We start from the raw sequence: 19444 nt of genomic DNA on the forward strand, positions 1-19444 counted from the left end.
GAATACTATTATTGTTATTTGAAGCCGTGTCAGTCTTGACTGTGGGTGGTGTGGTCCTCTGTGTCTGCTAGTGTCTATAATACAGTAATATTTTTGTCGACATTATCAAACGGAAGAACTTTTATTATGAAGAGCACAGGGCAATGAAGCACGCTAGCCAATAAGAGGACCCGCCCACCGGCGGAAACCAGATATAGAGTGGTAAATTCGTTTCGCTCAGTAAGAACCAAAAAACGAATAAACGAACTGAAATTTAGATTTTCGTTTTCTTGTCAAAACGAAAAAACGGCTTGTTTTCTGGTTTCTGCTTGCGTCAATTATTCCCAGAAAACAGTAATAAAACGTACCTTGCTCAAATACTTAGTGACCACATTGTCTTGTGTCCCAGTGTGCACACCTTAAACAATGGACTGTTGGTTTGGGTGTATATATTTTGTTGTTATGAAATAATATAATGAGGCAATATTGAAAGCAGTGTTGATGAACTGTGATTAGGTACATGAATGCAAATCAAGAAGCCACATAAATGTAATCAGCCCATCTGACTAGGTCATGTCCACTAATAGATTTATGCCCCCTTCCCTTCAACGATTAATTTCAGTAAGAGTCACCCTTGAATCACCCTTCTTCGTCATGTCAGTTCTTGTCAGGTTGTGTCAGTTCAGACCAGACCGACTCTTGTTTTTCAGCTTTTTTATTATGGGTCACATGAACATGAATACTACACAGGCAAACCGCAGTTACTAAAATGGTTGGTAAAACTGACTTACGATAAAAAATCGAGTATTATCATTTAATCTTGCTATTTTCTTGATCAAAATTGTGTACAAAGTGCACTAATTACAAAATCTAACTAAAAGTGAAGGTAAACTGTACAATCTTTATTTCTGTAATATTACTTTATGTTTAAGACAGGCCTATGCTGTTTGTAGGCTACAAGATGATAAAGTAAATGAAGATGACGATAATAGGTTATCTTGGTTAAACTTACAAGGGGATATTACAGCAAAATACATCCGTTTTTTTCCCCCGTCGTCTATGTCAATGTAATATCTTAAACTTTTAATATAGACAATAAAAATGGTTAAAAACAAACAGAATTAAGTCTTTTTTTTTCTTTAAGTTTAATTTATTTTGTCCTTATTCACTAGTTACTGAACTTGTCTGTTGTTGTGCTTATAATAACATTATAAGAACAATTTAAAGCAATGCTAGATTCCTCTGTACTCGATTTAATGCACCACTCGAATACTCTGGTCTAGCTGTCAAACCGGCAGCACTGCGTCGCATATTGATGACGTTGTTTGACTCCTCGACGCTTTTCAGTTGTTTTGGATAATTTGCTCTCATCCAAACTGCATAAACCACACAACATGTGTAGCAACAAAGTGTAGCATGTGCCCATCTATCTAGCCTGCCACGACGTCAACAACGAGCCTGAGACATGGAGACAGTCTTATTTAAATCGTTTTCTCTCATGTTGGCTTGAGTATTCACATCAGTATTCACGATGATTCCCGTTCCGCTGGTGGTCTGTGTGCTGGGAGGTTGGTGCGCCGTCTACCTCACTGACTCGGTCCTAAAGGTAAAACACACACTAAACGCACACGGCTGTGCACAATAAACACTTGGCTCAGAGATGTGTGTGTGTGTGTGTGTGTGTGTAGTTCGCCAGTGGTAATGGCTATCGTTAGCATGAGATGAAGTCACTCACTAGGCACATGCGCAGATAATCGTCTTTAATCAGTTTACTTTATAGTCTATACACAATCATGATAACATGGAAAATGTATATAGTTGGTGCTGTATTGCCTCCAAAAGCATTGTTGTTCTACGGCTGTACGCTGTGTTTAGTGAAAAAGCCCCCAAAGCCCTATTCTCTACAAACCTGTATTATACTTTGATGTCTCCACCTACTGCACTCCTAAACATCCCTCAAAGGAGGCATCTCTGTTCTGTTTCAATTCAGAAGGTATCTTCCCTCTTGGTTTTGGAAATGTTTTCCCTTGCCTTACGGCCTAGGCTTAGGAGGGGTAAACAAATGTTGCCTGTGAAAATTTTCGTCACTATTATTAAAAGCTATTCAAATAAAATGGACTTGATGTCAGGCCAAGGTTTCCAGGTTAATCGGCACTGTGTCTTGGTTCCCTAGTCATCTGGGAAACACCGGAACAGCTACGAGGCATGGCTTGGCAGCCACGGGGTCACGTTGTCCCCGTTCCAACTCCGGTGGCAGACTACCATGTTCAACCGTCTGTTTGCCTACTGTGCCCGAATCAACCCGCATGCTCTCTACCTATGGTAAAAAAACGTTATAACTACAACTAATATGTCCTATAACTGTACCTTTTATCTCTCCTACCCCCTCACCTCACCTGGACTATCTTCCTCCAACGCCCCTCTAACTGCATGCATCATTACTAAAACAACGTCTACCTTTGCAATGTGATTGTACCTTCTACTGTGGTTATCTTCTGTAAGCTTAATCAAGCAAACAGTCACTCATCAGTGTTTTGTAAATTAAAGTTCCATACATTGGGTTAACTATGACAGGACTTTCACTCCAGACTTTGCCTCCAACAAACCAGTGATAACCAGTATGTAGTACAGCAAATGTAGAAAAAAACATGCAAATACAATGGTTATTTTATAAAGTTGATACCTTCATTTCTTATATTATATCATGCTGTACATGTGGTAACCAACCATATTACTGTAAAATTGCCTGGATTAATAGTATTATCTTACTATGTATCCCCCTCCAGTGGCAGAAGGAGCACATTGCACTCCAAAACACAAATCAATTGAGGTCCATTGTCATTTACTAAATTTTTTTTTGGAGGAATTTTCCCTTGGCGATATTTGTCAAATAATCTTGACAGACGGTCGAAATGAGTGTCAATGTACGGTAAAAGCCCTAGTCCCTACTGCTCCAGACAAGCTCCTCCCTCTCCTCCTCCTCCTTGCAGGTTCAGCAGTGGGGTGGTGTTTGGGGTGGTGGCCATGGTCGGCTCGGTGGTGCTGCTGGCCCGGACCCTGCAGCAGACCCTGGCCCAGATGACATCTGACAGCCCCCGGATGGCCGGGCAGCAGGCGTTGCAAGTGGTGGTACGTGGGTGAAGCTTGGGGATGAGGTCATGTTGTACCAATCAGTGAGCGGATGGTTGGTTATTGACTAGTAATGCAGTTTTGGATCCTGGGTGATGGTACTCAGTACGTTTACATGCACTGCTTAATCAGATTAAAACCATAGTTTGACTATGCTCCTCAATCGGACAACTGCAATTGTCCGAATATACATGGCGGTGAGAAAATCGATTCATTGGCCGAAGCATTTCTTACCCCGGTACAATAGGTGGCGCTGTGCCCAATTCAACTAGTGGTAATAGAGCCACCGGTTGACCTCTTTACGTCACTAGCAACAACAAACTCAGGCGGCCACAGCATTCGAGAAAGATGTTTTCAGTAGAGAGCTGTCAGTTCACTTCGAGTCCATGTCATTTCTGAGACGCTCCATTTTTCCGACCTCTCGGTTGTATGCGGACTCGTCCGGCGGCAGAATAGCGGGAGGAGTCCAGCCAGAGGAGTCCGCATACAACCGAGAGGTCGGAACAATGGAGCATCGGAGAAATGGACCCGAAGTGAACTGACAGCTGTCCCGCATACGGCAACAATCCCTTTCTCCTCTATGTCGCGTTTCAATTTGGACTTAAGAGTGTCAAAGCCAAAGTTCCTTTACCCCAATTCCTTCTCCACCAAGGCCGAGATAACCCTCACTACGAGTCTTTACTAGTTGCTGAAGTACCAGAGAGTCTGAGAACCTGAGGCAGTCTTTAAGATTCATAATTTCCGAGAATATCCCCATCAGTTCGGCCGCGGCCAAATTAATGAATAAAGATCGTAAAAAATCATTTATTTTGACAGATGTGCCCGAAGTTACTACTTTACAACCTCGTTGATGACCAACGTTTAGAAAGACATGTACTTTTATTTCAGCCTTGGGTGAAATCGAAGTGTTACACTTTTGCTGCTGTCGGCTCCCAGACCGTAGTCGAGGAGAGACGTTCCCTCCAGGGCCGATGTTCTCTCACCCTTCACTTTGACCGGCAGTGGGTCTGCTTATAGGTCGGAAAGAAGTGGCCACCGATTATTGACAGGCTGGGTACTTTATTCGTAGTTCCACTAACTTAACAGAACACGTTTTCACATACACAACTGGAGTCGTTCATTCACTAAACTGGCACGCGTACCCGCTCGCTCTCCTCGCTCGTCATTCACACACGCACATTGCCATTCTTGCGCTACTCTCGTAGCAGAAGTGTAGCGTGTACTGAATGCATGTTGATGATGATACACTTCTTATAGGGGGAAACTACATTGGCACGACACCGGCTTCCTCCATCTTCTTCGCCACCTTTTTAAATAAATTGCCATCTCTCGTTTTCCGACGGCGACAACAACATGACTATTGTCTCCTTATACTTCCGGATCACGGCCCCTGGGAGAAATCTCGAGCAGAACGCAAAATCAATTAATAATCCAATCATAGTTGGACTAAGCCAATAATTCGACTTTCTTGAGTGTCATGTAAACGCACTGAATTTTAGTGTCTGATCTGCAGTCAGACACAGTGTTTGTAGTCAGATAGTTTATCAAGCTGACGCAGAGTGGAAAAAATGGAAAAACAGACAGGGTCAGATGGACATGCAGTCAGACAGATAGATAGACACTCACCTGATGGTGTGTGTGTTTGTGCTTTGTATGCGTGTGTGTTGGTGTAGATTCCAGGGGTCAACCTGCCCACCAGTCAGCTACTCTACTTCTTCAGCGCCCTGCTGCTGAGCGGGGTCATCCATGAGCTGGGACACGCCGTGGCCGCCCTCCGGTAAAAAACATATAGATATACCGCACGCACGCACACACACACACACACACGCACACGCACACGCACACACACGCGCATGACAACACTGGATGACAACACTGGATTGTGTGTGTGCAGGGAGCAGGTGAGGGTGAACGGCTTCGGGATGTTTGTGTTCGTGGTGTACCCCGGGGCGTTCGTGGACCTCTTCACCACCCACCTCACCCTGGTCTCCCCCACTCAACAGCTGCGTATCTTCTGCGCTGGTGAGACCGCTGTGCTTTGCTAGAACATACTATAACTCTGCTTAGATATGCTATGCTATGCTAAACTTGACTCTGCTCAGGTATACTTTGGCATGCTGAACTATACTACTGTATATTTTGCTATGTTTTGCTGGACTGCACTATACAAGGCTAAAATATACAGGACGATGCTAGAATATGCTTTCTTAAATTTTGCTATGCTAAACTACACTATTCTATCGGGATGCTCGATTATGGAAAGAGTTCACGATTATTCAAACTATTATTTTTGAGGTTGAAAACATGATGTATTTATTCAGCATGTCTCTCCCAAAAACACTGAGCACTTTGAAATGTCAGCTTGAAATCTAAAATAATTTACAGATATGTATCCAGCAGTGCACTTTCTATAAAACATAAAACAAAACAGAAAACGATTATATTAGTTTTTTTATCGTTTGACGCTAATATCGAGGTCAAAATTTGATTAATCGCCCAGCCCTACTATGCTTTTTAATGTGCTATACTTTGCTTTCCTTTATTACTACATACAACGTTGCTATGCTATACAACCACTTTATCCTTGAGGATAAAATGGTCTCTTTAAAGGACAACATCATAGATTCAAACAGCTTTGCATCACTACAATGAGGGGAGTATATGCAAATAATGTTTAACCTTCCTCCATGTTGGCTGCACCCAGATCTCCACGTTTGCATCATCATGATAAAAGGAGCAAAGGGATCTTGCTGCAGGCAGCATAGAGGAAAGCATTGCTGGTTATTTGCATGTACTGCCTACATGGTCATAAGCCAAGTAGTCCATTGAGAATGACATATAGTGGCATTCTTGCGTTTGGAAAAGTATGCTTTTCCAAGTGACCTAGATTATTAGTGGCTTGTCTTAAACGTAAGAGGTTTCAGGCCTGGCCACGGATGTGTATTGATCCTTCAGGTATTGATTTGCCATAGTTGGAGGACTAGGAGGGAGGACACCATAGTTGTGTTATCGATATTTTTCATAATTGGACCGTCCAGGAATATTTGGTGTCCCGATCACAAAAGAAAAATCTACTTCTCTTTCAAGTGGGGTCTTTAAATGGCCAAAGAGAAGGATGTTTTTCGGAGCCATTACAAGCTCCAGCCACTAGAGAGCAGAAAAGTGCTTTGGCATGATGAATGACCTCTGTGTATGAGCGGAGTGTACTAAGGGAGTGTTTCGACCTAAAATAAGCCAAAACTATGTACGTACTCGAAAGCATTTAGGATAAATATGCTTTGTTCAGGCACGTGCATTTAAGTAAAATGAACCCCCTTTAATTGTCTTAAAGGTACAATATGTAACCTTTCCATATATGAATATCTAAATAAGACAAGACCAATGTTTTATATGAGAGTTGTGACATAATCCCAATTGTTTTCCAACAATTTTCCAACTCAGAGAAATCCGTAGTTTCATTAAAGGTAAAGATCTGTTGCATTTGGTTGCATAGACTGTACTTGGGCTGGTCATTTCTTATTATAATTTTTTTTTTCCGTCCGTAGAACAATGGCATCTGTGAATATTGCCCTCACTCACTCACTCACCCGTCAGTGAATAGCCTCTCCTCTCTGATTTAATTAGAAGGAAATGACATACCGTGACACAATGTGAGGGACATTTTTACATTAACTCACCCTTGACACAACCTCTGTGTTCCCACGCTTCCTCAGACGTCTTTAAACGAAAAGTTCTTCTATTATTTTGATTGAGCGGCAGAATTGACGGCGGAAACATTTTGGTTTCCTCCCAAAGTGAAGATGTTATTTTTCAGAAGGAAAGAGAGGGAGGGAGAACGAGAGAGATAGGCGAGGGAGAATGGAAGAGAGAGAGAAAGGTGAAGGACGAAGAGAGTGAGAAGAGAAAGAGAAAAGGAAGAGAGCAAAAATCCAGTCAAAGAGGAAGCGGAGGAAAGAGACTTTCCCTCTCAGGGGGAGCTGGAACAGAAAGCCACGCTGTGCTTATTGATCAGTCTTGCTGTGCTCAGCACTTTGCTAGACGGGGGTCTTCAATCACATGACCTCTTACATTATGTAATCATATTGTTATCACTGTGGTCTCCCAACACACTGCCACACGTTCAGAAATGGCCTCAACACCAAATGTTGATACATTTCTTCCATCCATTTAAATTTCAGCATATTATAATCGACTTTAACACTGAACCCGTCAAACCTTTTTTCAATGAGCACAAATTTTTTAAAATGACTTTCGGTGTAATCAGGTAGGGGTTAGGGCACAACTCTCTAGGGGACATCTGCAGGTAACTCAATGTCTGCAAGACATTGGGAATCAGTCGAGTACCTCATAACCACAACACTAGGATATGCGACCCTCGACTTGGTGTCATCATTTTCCGCTCACCATATCGAAATTAAGTGTGGAACAATAAAAGAGGGTGCCGATCATGACTTGGAATCGTAAAGACTCAGGTTTGCTGCAGGGCTTCCTGTTTCAATGATAAGTGATGCACTGGCTTAACGAGGTTTGCTCTCTGATTGGCTGATCTCGTCCTTCCAGGGGTGTGGCATAACTTTGTCCTGTGTCTGGTGGCGCTGGGACTCCTCTTCCTGTTGCCCCTCCTTCTGTTTCCTGTGTACAGCACCGGGGGCGGAGCTCTGGTCACGGAGGTGGTGCAGGTGAGTGTGTCTCTATAGACCATCCACACGACGGCAACCGTGAGAATGGGTCCCCCTCTTATTCTTATGAAGTCCTCTCTGGGAAATATTCATGAATACATTTGACCTTTGAATGGAGATCTAATGGATCTAATCTAATCCAATCATATCTGAAATAGATATTGATCAAAATCATTATGAAAATCAATGTGGTCTAAAATATTTTTTTTAAGATATATCTCTTCTAAACCAATTACGTCAAAGAATGAAAATGAATCTTGGAATGCATCTTCCCCACCTTTTCAGTGAAGAGCTACTCTTAGGCCCAATCTCATTTCTACCCCTTCCCCTTACCCCTTCAAAACAAGGGGGAAGGGGAAGGGGTAGAAATGGGATTGGGCCTTAGTGTTGTAACACTCCAAAGTGATCTCCTTCCCCTCATTACCACAGGGCCGCTGTGTCCTCTCATTAAACGAGTCTCTCTCCCCCGCCCCCCTGCTGTCCCCCGCGCCCCTCCGCCCCGCCTCTCCTTCACCTTCAGGGGTCCCCAGCAGACGGCCCCCGGGGTCTGTCGGTGGGGGACATCGTGACGGGCCTGGAGGAGTGTGGGGTCAGCGGGGCGGAGGACTGGGCCAGCTGCCTGGCCCTGCTCTCCCTCACCCCCCAGACGGGGTACTGTATCCCCGCCGCCAGCCTGCAGCCTAGCTGGGCCCACGGACGAGGTGGGGACACGCGCACCCACTCCCACCCTTCTATGTGTATGGGTCTCACGCACGCACGCACGCCTATATATTACACACAAAGGTACACTTACACACACACACACACGCATGAAACAGATATTCAATGCATACACATGCAAAATTATATCCAATCCTAACGCCCACCCTTAACTAAACATTTCTCTCACCCTCTCGCCCTCTCGCCCTCTCGCCCTCTCTCACTCACTCACTCACTCACTCACTCACTCACTCACTCACTCACTCACTCACTCACTCACTCACTCACTCACTCTCACCCCCGCCCTCTCTCTCTCGCCCTCTCTCTCTCGCCCTCTCTCTCTCGCCCTCTCTCTTTCGCCCTCTCTCTCTCGCCCTCTCTCTCTCGCCCTCTCTCCCTTTGTCTCTCGCCCTCTCTCCCTTTCTCTCTCTCTCTCTCTCTCGCCCTCTCTTCTCCCCCAGCCTACAAGCGCTTGGATGGCTCTATGGACTGCTGCAGCAACAACAGTCTGACTGACCTCTGCTTCTCCTACACCAGCCCACGGGACAAGGAGAAAGAGGTGACACACGCACACACACTCCGCTTAAAAACACACATTCACGCATGCACACGCATACACAGAGTGGATGTATTAACTTTAGACGGAAGCGCATGATCAGCAGAAACCACAAATAGCCGAGTGCCGTCTGATTGATATGCAGTGTGTGTAATATAGGTGCCGTAGATGGGGCACTGAGCTATGATAACACAGTGTGCGCGAAACGGGATTGACAGGCAAGATGGATTTCCCCCGAACCAATCAGGTAAGAGACGCCCTGATTGTCAGAAACGAGCCGAGGGCGGTCTGAAATCTAAGTTGGCTCAGACGGGAGGCGGGCGCTACGGAACCATCACGGCGCACATCCCTCACTAATAGCGGAGAGACGGCATTTCATTTCTAACAAATTACACTCAAATTATGGCTCCTACATCCTCCAGACGGCATCTCTTGATATAAGAGGTGATGCCTTGTTTGGCGCGCGGCGCGACTCCCCGTCCGCGTGCCAGGAACCGAGCGAGCACTAGAGTGATGAGACCTTGATGCGGGCTTCTATGGAACCTCCTTGTCGATAACTCATTTCAATGTGTTGGTGGGATGGCCGTGCCTGAAATAAAGTCAAACATTGATAACGTCAGACGAATGAAGCATGTTGTGAATACTTCTGATACGGCGTTATCAGCCACAGCAACGCAATGCTGTGATGATGTAAGATAATACAGTGTTAGCAGAAACCAGAGAGAGAGAGAGAGAGAGAGAGAGAGAGAGAGAGAGAGAGAGAGAGAGAGAGAGAGAGAGAGAGAGAGAGAGAGAGAGAGAGAGAGAGAGAGAGAGAGAGAGAGAGAGAGAGAGAGAGAGAGAGAGAGAGAGAGAGAGAGAGAGAGAGAGAGAGAGAGGATGTTTTTAAGGATGGTATGAGTTAAAGGATGTTATGGAGAGAGGGGTAGAGGGATGGTGGAGAGAGCGTTGGGGGTAGAGGGAGAGGAGGGGCGTTGGGAAAGAAGAGATGGAGGCTGAGAGCGAGATTGAGATAACGACGGATAAGGGAGAGAGGGGGAGGTGGAGGATGAGCGATAAAAAGAGATGAGGGGGAGCGAGAGAGAGCGGGAAAGAGGGGAAGGCCACTGATATCACTTTCTGCAGAAAAGGCCTCCCTTCCTGCTCTGAACGCTGCCCTCCCTGCTCTGAACGCTGCCCTCCCTGCTCTGAACGCAGCCCCTCCGCCCCCAGTACGCCTGCATGCCGGTGCGCAAGATGGTGACGGGCACGCCGGTCTGCCGCCGCGACGCCGACTGCCTGGCCCAGGAGCACGCGGGCGCCAGCGTGTGTGTCACCCCGTCCCTGGAGAACCAGACGCGCTTCATCCGCGTCACGCACCCCCCCAACACACACATGCTGTTTGTGGGCTACCCCCCCCACCTGCAGTACTCCGGTACGTAGCACTGGGGACTGCGTGTGTGCGTGTGTGCGTGTTTGTGTGTGTTAGGGCTTTGACTCCGAACTTCGTTATTCGAATATAATTCGAATATCAAAAAATAGATCAAAATTCGAACGAATATTAGGCAGCCCTTAATATTCGTACCTGTTATGGGCAGGCCAAGAGGGAGAGACGTTGGAGAACCCGACGCAGTCTATTCATAATATTGTAATGACCACGGAAGAGGCAGTGAAAGAAGTATTGATAGACAGCGATTTATTAGTAACCTAAAAAATCGTTGGAACGCGCAACCATACCAAAGCAACGCCGGTAAACAAACCTCGCGAAGCCCAATCCAGGTCTTACTGAAGGCATTTAATGGTCAAAATATTTGTAATAAATATTCAAATATATTCGAATGTTAAAATTAATAAACAAACAAACTTCGAATATGATTTTTGAGTGTGAGTGTGTTTGGGTAGGTTAACATTGTGTGTGTGTGTGTGTGTGTGTGTGTGTGTGTGTGTGTGTGTGTGTGTGTGTGTGTGTGTGTGTGTGTGTGTGTGTGTGTGTGTGTGTGTGTGTGTGTGTGTGTGTGTGTGTGTGTGTGTATCATATGTTGTGTGTGTGTAGAATACAATGCACCTCTGTAGTCCGGTGGCATTTCTCTTAAGTCCCTGTGTGTGTGTGAGATATCTTGATTGTGTCATTGTTCTAACGATTGCACTAAGAACAAACTGTACCAGTCTCCACGAACCTATAATTATTCTGAAGAATACTGTACTGAGAAACTTTCAGTAATAAACTACTCAGTCCAGCACCCAAAACAGCCCCTCAACAATTATTTGAGTTGTACTAAGACCACCACGGATGTTTGTGTGGAGGCTCAAAGGCACTGTGGCAGTATCTAAGGCTAAGCCATACCTCGTCCATGTAGTAGCGGGCACACGGCACAGCCTGGTAGCGGTTCCGCCATCTTCTCCGTCGACTCTCCTCTCACACTCGGTGACAGCGTCTGGCAGCGTGCCAATTCTCGGTGACAGCGTCTTATAACGTTCTTTATACAACGGGGGACCTAAATCCAGCGATCTGATTGGTTCCCAACTGTTGTATAATGAGCGTATACATAACTGCTATGACGCTCGATCATTTTGTGAAAGTTTGCATATCACTCCGCGCCTGGAAGTAGAAACAGTTACAAAGTAAAACATATGTTGGATGATGGAGAGCGTGTAAATGTTGTTACTCCGGGAGTGAGCAAGGCGATGGAGAGACTAACGAAAGCTTAGGCACACGGCGAGTGAACTGCTCCATAGGATAAATTGCCGGCGAACCGCTCTATCGGAGCCTTCTCTCGGAGGGACGCTAAAGTGTGTTGCATAGCGACCGTCGATGCATAGCGGCAGCCAGGAGGGACTACTTTTTTGTATTCTTTAATTAAACGGCTATTTTGACTTTCTTGGTTTCTTTTTTTAAATGTAGTGTGTCTATGACTTTCGTTTCGCCATAACAGTAACCGTTGTATAAAAGTAATAGATCACTTCAGTCAGTGGCATGTGCTCATTATACCACTGTGAAGGGGGTCGCCGGCCCTCCGCTGCGCGTCGGGGCCGGACAACGCCCCTTAACAGTGGTATAATGAGCACATACCACAGCCTGGTGTGATCTATTGCTTAAATATATAATAGTATAATATAATTGTATCTATAATATCACGGCCAAAAGCTCTGTGCGCCTCCGGATGGCCGTAGCGCGGGGAGCTCTCGTAGGGATTGGGCTTCGCGGGGTTTGTTTACCGGCGTTGCTATGGTTACCGGTCTTGTGTGTTCCAACGGTTTATTAGGTAGCCTATCTATTATTATATCTATCTATTATTATTATTACATTTTTATTTTCTTAATTATAATTATATTATTAATTTATACTGAATTTTCTTTTTATTACTGAAAAAAGAAAGAAAAAAAAAACAGTTGCCGGTGTGCAACACCGAGTAATCTGTGTTGTCCTCAACACCGGTAACACCGGTAATACCGTATACCACGGCAACCGTACCTCAGACCCAGTCTGCCAGGCGTCTGGTTTGAGCCCTAATTGCTTTCTGATGACCTGCTCTGCCCTGCTGTGTTGTGTAGAGTGAGTTTTATTGTGTGTGTTGACTTGTTGTTGTGTTGTGTTGCGTTGTGTTGCAGTGAGCTTGACCAACTTTGTCCCTCGCTTCACCTTCCTCCACCTGGATCTGCCCGTCTTCCTGGAGACCTTCTGCAAGTATCCTTCCCTGGAGGTGGTGAGGTTAGCTTGATGAGGTTATGATTAGATGAGATCCATAAAGATTAGATTATGTTAGGTTTGGAGTCACCTCAGATCCTTCAGTCCTAATGCATTATAGCAGAGCTTCTTTTCCAGCGGTCCTTATGTGTTATAGCAGAACTTCTTGGCACAAAATGTAAGTATTTATACAGTGGCCAGTCTACATGCTGTGGATTTTGAACCTCTTTTTGGAACCCTTTTTCAATTTACTACTGCAATGAATAGAAAGAAAGTGAAATGCCCGGGCTGATCAGAGCTCCCCTGCCATCAGACTGAGGTATTCATCTCAAATCCTATCTGTGAGACTAGGTTAGGATAGAATATATTAAATCAGTTTGGATTCAATAATGTTGGATGACGTTATATTCGTTTCACTTGACAAGTGTCCTGCAAATATAGTAATAGGATTTACGGGGGTAGGTATTTTTATATATATACAGGTATGTATGTATATATATATATATATATATATATATATATATATATATATATATATATATATGAAAATATACAGCTTTATATATATATATATATATATATATATATAAAGCTGTATATTTTCGTCTTGTGTAGAGTTTTGAACAGCCACATTAGTACGATCTCATTATGTCTGAACCTACTGATTAACTCGTGTACTTTGCGTCGCGTATCCGTTCAGAGCGTCCCCCCACCGGCCCCTAATCCCCCCCCCATCCCTTAACCCCGGTGCCCCCGTCAGATACGTGGTGTCCCTCTCCGGCGCCCTGGCCGTGGTCAACTCGGTGCCGTGCTTCGCGCTCGACGGCCAGTGGATGCTCAACGCCCTGCTGGAGGCCACGCTGGTCTCCGTGGTAACGGATCGCCAGCGCCGCGAGCTGATTGGCTTCTTCCTGCTGCTGGGCGGCAGCGCGCTGCTGGCGGCCAACGTGGCGCTGGGTCTGTGGATGGTCACCGCCCGTTAGTCCACGCCCCCTTTCCCCCCCCAAGCCCCGCCCCTAAGAGTGGATCTGTAGTTCTGTGGGGACTGTTTGACTGTCAAGTTGCGATCTAGGACTACGTTTCCCATCCACCCGGCACCTCTCCCAGCGCGCTCCCACTGCCTTCTGCCTTTTGTGGTTTTCACTTCCAAGAAAAAAAATAAAATTAAAAAAAATATTTACTAAGAGCTTTGATTTCACGCGCACACACACACACACACACACACACACACATGCACATAAACACAGGCACACACACATATTTACACTCACTCGCACACACCCACACACACAAAAGTGTACACACGCACACATTTACATGCACACACCTACAAGGCACACACACACACATAAACACACGTACACAATCCCGTTGTATGCACATACTCTTCAAGATGCAGCCATACTTAAAGTCAACTCCTATTAAGGACTGTTTACAAGAACTGCAGAGTCCGTGTGAAATTGTTATATTTGTATATATTTGAATGAGGGTTTTAATTTTGCCACTGTACCAAGGATTTTACTTGTGGATGGCGAAAATATGTTAGTGCTACCGTAAACCAGAATCTGCGTATTCATCAAGTTGACTTCAAATCTCAATATCGTTGGAATCAAGAAAGACTTCGACATTGATCATTTGTTGAGAACATTCCTTTTGTCCTAAGTCTGATCTAGTCATGCCAATAAACGCATCCCAGGGCCTCCCACCAGATGGAACCGCTTGTCCACGTCTGAGTCCGTCTTTGTTCCTAACTCGGTAAGGGTCAGTCTTAGCGGTAGTCTACAGGTGTTCCCTCCCACACACACACACCCTCCCCGATGTTGGATTGTCAATGTGCAACGTGTGCTTGTGTGAGACGTACTAACGTACTCAAGCACGCCATGCACACGGCCCCACACGCACGTCCAGACTAATCAGCAGCGTGCCTGATAACAATGGAATTGTAAACAGAATGAGGAAGAGGATGGTAAAGACATTTTAGCATTGTGAGGGGAAGATTATTCCCTCAGATTTTTCCACTGAAACCCAATTAGTGTGAGTGTTGGAAAATAATTCATAGAGAAAATAGCCTTTGTTATTGACTATGATCAAGTGTTGCGTTATAACGACTATAATCGCTCAGAGATTATCCAGGTTGACCTGAAAACAATGAAATCACAGATTATTCCCGCTAGGGCCAACAAGACCATAACTAACCTGATTTTAAATAACCGATTTGGATTAGCAGGGACTTGAACCTAAAACGGTATTAATAAAAGGCTTCAAATGGGACTAGAAATGGTACTCAGACCGATAACCCCCATTACCTGGACTGGAGCTCAATCGGCCGGTTTACCTTAGAACTGTAATGCATTGTTGAGAACCGACGGCTAGGAACGATAGCGTTGTGGGCGGTGGGGCTCTATGATTAATGGCTGTTTATGTTTCCGTCTTTTTTTGTTCTTGGAGTGCAGGAAGTGAAGTCTATATAAGGACAATGTGGTCTAACCATCACATACAGTGCTGAGTGTGTGGGGAAATTCTCCCCGCACAGTAGGAGGTTAAAGAGCAACCCTGGGCTGCACTGGAAGTCAGCCTCTCTCTCATTCAAAGGGCTTTACTGTAATTGAAAACTTACCTTTTAAATTGCCAAAGCACAGAAAGTAGCATATATTACAACAAACAAAGATGAATAGCAACAAATAACAAAAATGTCTGTCCGTCTCTCTCGTTGGAAAACCAAGGATAAATATATCTCTACCCCCCCTCTCTCACTCGCTCTGTCCATCTCTCTCTCTCTCTCTCTCCCTCCCTCGCTCTCAGTCTATATTTCCCTACACTGTAAAACCTGACAAGTTAGTTCAACTTAAACTATTTGAGGAAACCGATTGCCTTGAACTATTTAAGTTTACTAACTCAAATAAATTAAGTACCAGCAATTATTTTATGTAAGTAAAGATAACTCTTATATCTAGAGTTATTGTGACATGTGTATTATGAGTTAGCATTACTAATTCCATTTACTGAAGTGAAATGTAAAGAATGAGCTTTTTACACTTAAATGCAGCAATTCATTCAACGTATATAACATGTGTTCATTAAATGTATGTGAATTAAGTAATACTAACTTAAGTGCCTCTTGTATTGCTAAATCTTTTTACTTAAGTATAATCAACTTTGACTTCCAACTGAAATAACTTATTACATTCTAGTTGTGACAACTTAAAATTACATTTCGTCTACTCAATTCAATTGAGGAAACCGATTGCCTTAAACCAATCAAGTTAAATTAACACAATGAATTCACCAATCTCTGATCAAACTTAAATTATTGTGGCGAGCAGCGCGGGAAGGACGAGACGGGAGCCCACGTTTAAACGGCGCCTCTGTACACCGCACGACCACGAGAGCTGCCTTTAGTCAAACACACACATACAGAAAACACGGCACACCTGACCAACACACACAACACTCTCACTAATGGTCCCGATTACACTGCACATCACAATTAACACACAAACAATAAAGAACCCAAACCCGTTAACCCCACTTAACCTAATAACACAACAAGTTATACAAAGACAATAAAACCCCTTTTCCCCAAACATTATGAATACCCAGACTCCCCGGGGGTAGGAGTCGCCACATTATTTATTAAGCTGAATGCTGAACATTCATAACATTTCCATGTTCATTTCAAGTAGTCATTTAAACAGCTTTACTAATTATTATTATTTTTAAACATGCCATCTCTTTATGGCAATATAACACAAGAAACACACTAAACTAAACACATAGTCCCTTGAAAGGAAGAATGTTAGGCAAAACAGCTTTATACTCAAGGCCGTCCCGTCCATCGACTTGCTAAGTATCACTAATTAGAAAAAAATCACAAAGCTTCAGTCCCTCTGAACCTTGACTTGGTTGTGATTTTTTTAAGAACTACTTATCAGGAACAATAAAAAAACAAAGATTTTTGATAATTTACTCCAGCTCATTTCTCAATGCCTGCAATTTTGGTTTGAGCCGCTTTCTACGACGTCTTTCTGTTGGTGTCGGGTCATCCATCTCTTCTTCGTTCGTTACCAGACTCCGCATTGCATTGTGGGATAGCGTAGTGAACTCTGGTGGTTTACTTTGGCGGTAGCACGCATTCGGAAACGTCTTCCGTACTACACAATGCGTACTGAGCATTCCGACGCGCTATATTTTTTGGCGTACTGAAAAATGTCTACTATATAGTAGTCAAATATGAGTATTCGGATTCAGCCGTTTTTGATAAATGGGTTTCCCAAATATAAAGAGCTAGCGCAGAGGCGTCGTCAGCCCCTTTTTACTGGGGCACGTGCCCCAGTAAAAGTCTCCAGTGCCCCAGTAAAATTCCATTGATCATTATTAAATTCATCTGCAGAAGCGCCGCTCTCGCTATGGAATCGGCAGGATTCATCAAGTGCATCTCCTGCTGCCTCTGGAGTCTTCAGTCGAGCCTGCCTCTTACCAGCCAATCAAAAAACGAAAGGGGCTACATAAAAGCCAATCAGAAAATACCCCTACTGTATCTGGGTAAGATTTAACGCAACAACCAATGAAAAAAATCAGTTATTTACGGATTCGTCCACGTGACTCTTCTGAATGTTTCAGTGGTAAAGTGTGTAAAGTATGACCAAGTGTTTCTTTCTGTTCAATAGTCTAGATAGAACTTTATCAATCCCCTGTAGGAGAAATTTGTTAATAAAACAATAATGGTAAAAAAAAAAAGGAATCTCCCACTTCCGGCTTCCATGAAAGAGAACCATACTAATTCACACAATAGCGTTGATGCAAATCTAGCATTAAAGGTTAATTTAAGGAAGTTCTCTCCAGTCACGCTGAAACTAGTTTGCTAGTAGTAGCGCTTTAATTTGCAGCGTAAGAGAATTCTGAGAAATCTGAATGCTGACAAAATTCTCAGAATTCTGACGCTGCAATTTATTTGCACGCTACGACTAGTGAACTACTTTAAAAAAGAAACTCGACACTGCGACCAGGCGACAAATGACTGGGGAGAACCTTCTTAAATGAACCTTTAATGCTGGATTTAATTATCAGAATTCGGATTTTATCCAAGTATTCTGACTTTATTATCAGAATGCTGAATTTTATCTCACAATTCAGAGTTAATTAGCCTATTCGATTTCTGAATTAAAATTCTTGTGATGAATAATCTACCTTTGTACAGTCGATGTGCAGCACTTTAATTCCCGTCAACTTTGTTTTCTAACACCAGCATTTCCACAACTATGCTCATGTTCGTGACTGCTATACAAAACCATTTATAGTGCATCTATTTTTTCTGCTGGGTAGTGATAGTCGCCCTAAATGCAGCTTTAATTTGGGCTCTGATTCTGAATAAATGCCGCTGCTGAACTGTGTGAATAAATAAAGGGAACTGAAATCTAAAGAAGACGTGTGGTTTTGATGTACCGTGAATTCCAGCTGAAAGTGGAACATTGCTGCCATCAGGGGAAATTAATGTAACCTAGGCATATTGTAAGTAGCTTTCAATTCCTTGTTTTTTTGTTGATCATGTTTCGTTGGAAACCACGGGAGCTGGAAACAGCCCAGAGTAGTCATCTCCTTTTTTAACGTTACAACAAATTCACAACTTGTTTGACACAAACAATGACAACTTGATTGCTGTTAAAGAATGTTGCCCATATAATTAGCACCAGTTTTTCAATACTGAGCGTCTGTAGCCTGTAGTTTTATAACACACACACACACACACACACACACACACACACACACACACACACACACACACACACACACACACACACACACACACACACACACACACACACACACACACACACACACACACACACACCATGCGTGCACGCACACACGCGGAAAATGAATAATGAATGAAAAATTGTCTGTATTCAAAACTTGAAGTTTTAGTGGACAAAAACTTCCTTAACACAAAAAAGGAAATTATGGATATACAGGGTGTTTTTAACATACTGGATCCAACAATGTTCCTAACACTGACACAGATAATTCAGATCATTGCACTCACAATTCCTGTAAACAGTTGTAGTTGTGAGCGATCTTTCAGTGTGTCGAGAAGGCTCCACACCTGGCTTAGGTCCACCATGGGGCAAGTTAGGCTTCACCAACTTTCTCTTTTGTCCATTGAAAAGGAGCAACTATGCAAAGTGAGTCAAAGCCACGTTATTGACCGCTTTGCCACCATGTAGGCGCGGCGATGCAGCTTAATACTGAAAAAATTATCATTTAAAAAGGCTCTATGCAGTAGTGTATGGCCTTATTTAGTTTAATTTAAGAGCTTTGATGGTTCTATAACATTTTCCAGGTTGATTGGTGGCAATGAGCCACCTCACCTTAAGTCAGAAATTCTATTAGTTTTAAACCTTGTTTCTTGCCTTTTTAGTACATGTCGTTCTGGCAAAATTATGCTGTTTCCACACAGCTTCTAAATAAATATAGATGTGTAGACTTCTCCTGATAAAGAGGTGAAGGTCATAAAGAGACTTTTTGTTTATTTGTCAGTTACCTTATTTGTAAATCTTTGAGATGTGTATGTGTTTAAATAAATATAATTGTACGGTACTCATGAATCCATCTTTGCGTCTTTACCTTTACCAGTGCTTTAATATAGCCTACAGTATGACAGTGACAATGATTTTGAAGCTCGTACATAACCTTCTGTATCCATCTATTTCATATTGTGCACACGTAAAAAAAAAAATGTTG

The 19444-nt window shown here is 43.6% G+C and overlaps 1 protein-coding gene across 4 annotated transcripts; it reads left to right on the plus strand.

Annotated features, from left to right (window-relative positions):
• The first annotated feature begins 1270 nt into the window (after nucleotides 1-1270).
• mbtps2 (membrane-bound transcription factor peptidase, site 2) lies at nucleotides 1271-14426 on the plus strand. Of its 4 annotated transcripts, none has more exons than XM_030349390.1 (11): nucleotides 1271-1585; nucleotides 2153-2301; nucleotides 2970-3108; nucleotides 4782-4885; nucleotides 5003-5130; nucleotides 7669-7787; nucleotides 8308-8524; nucleotides 8948-9045; nucleotides 10240-10456; nucleotides 12631-12706; nucleotides 13467-14426. In XM_030349390.1, exons 1-11 carry the CDS (start codon nucleotides 1511-1513, stop codon nucleotides 13687-13689), a joined length of 1545 nt encoding a protein of 514 aa, XP_030205250.1. In that variant the 5' UTR covers nucleotides 1271-1510; the 3' UTR covers nucleotides 13690-14426. The 4 variants fall into 4 exon arrangements, with proteins under 4 accessions (XP_030205250.1, XP_030205251.1, XP_030205252.1 ...); XM_030349391.1 differs by having other exon boundaries at nucleotides 10255-10456; XM_030349392.1 differs by having other exon boundaries at nucleotides 1274-1585; nucleotides 8308-8488.
• The last annotated feature ends 5018 nt before the right edge of the window (nucleotides 14427-19444 follow it).

Source organism: Gadus morhua, chromosome 23, assembly GCF_902167405.1.
Source record: "Gadus morhua chromosome 23, gadMor3.0, whole genome shotgun sequence".
Taxonomy (NCBI): Eukaryota; Metazoa; Chordata; class Actinopteri; order Gadiformes; family Gadidae; genus Gadus; species Gadus morhua.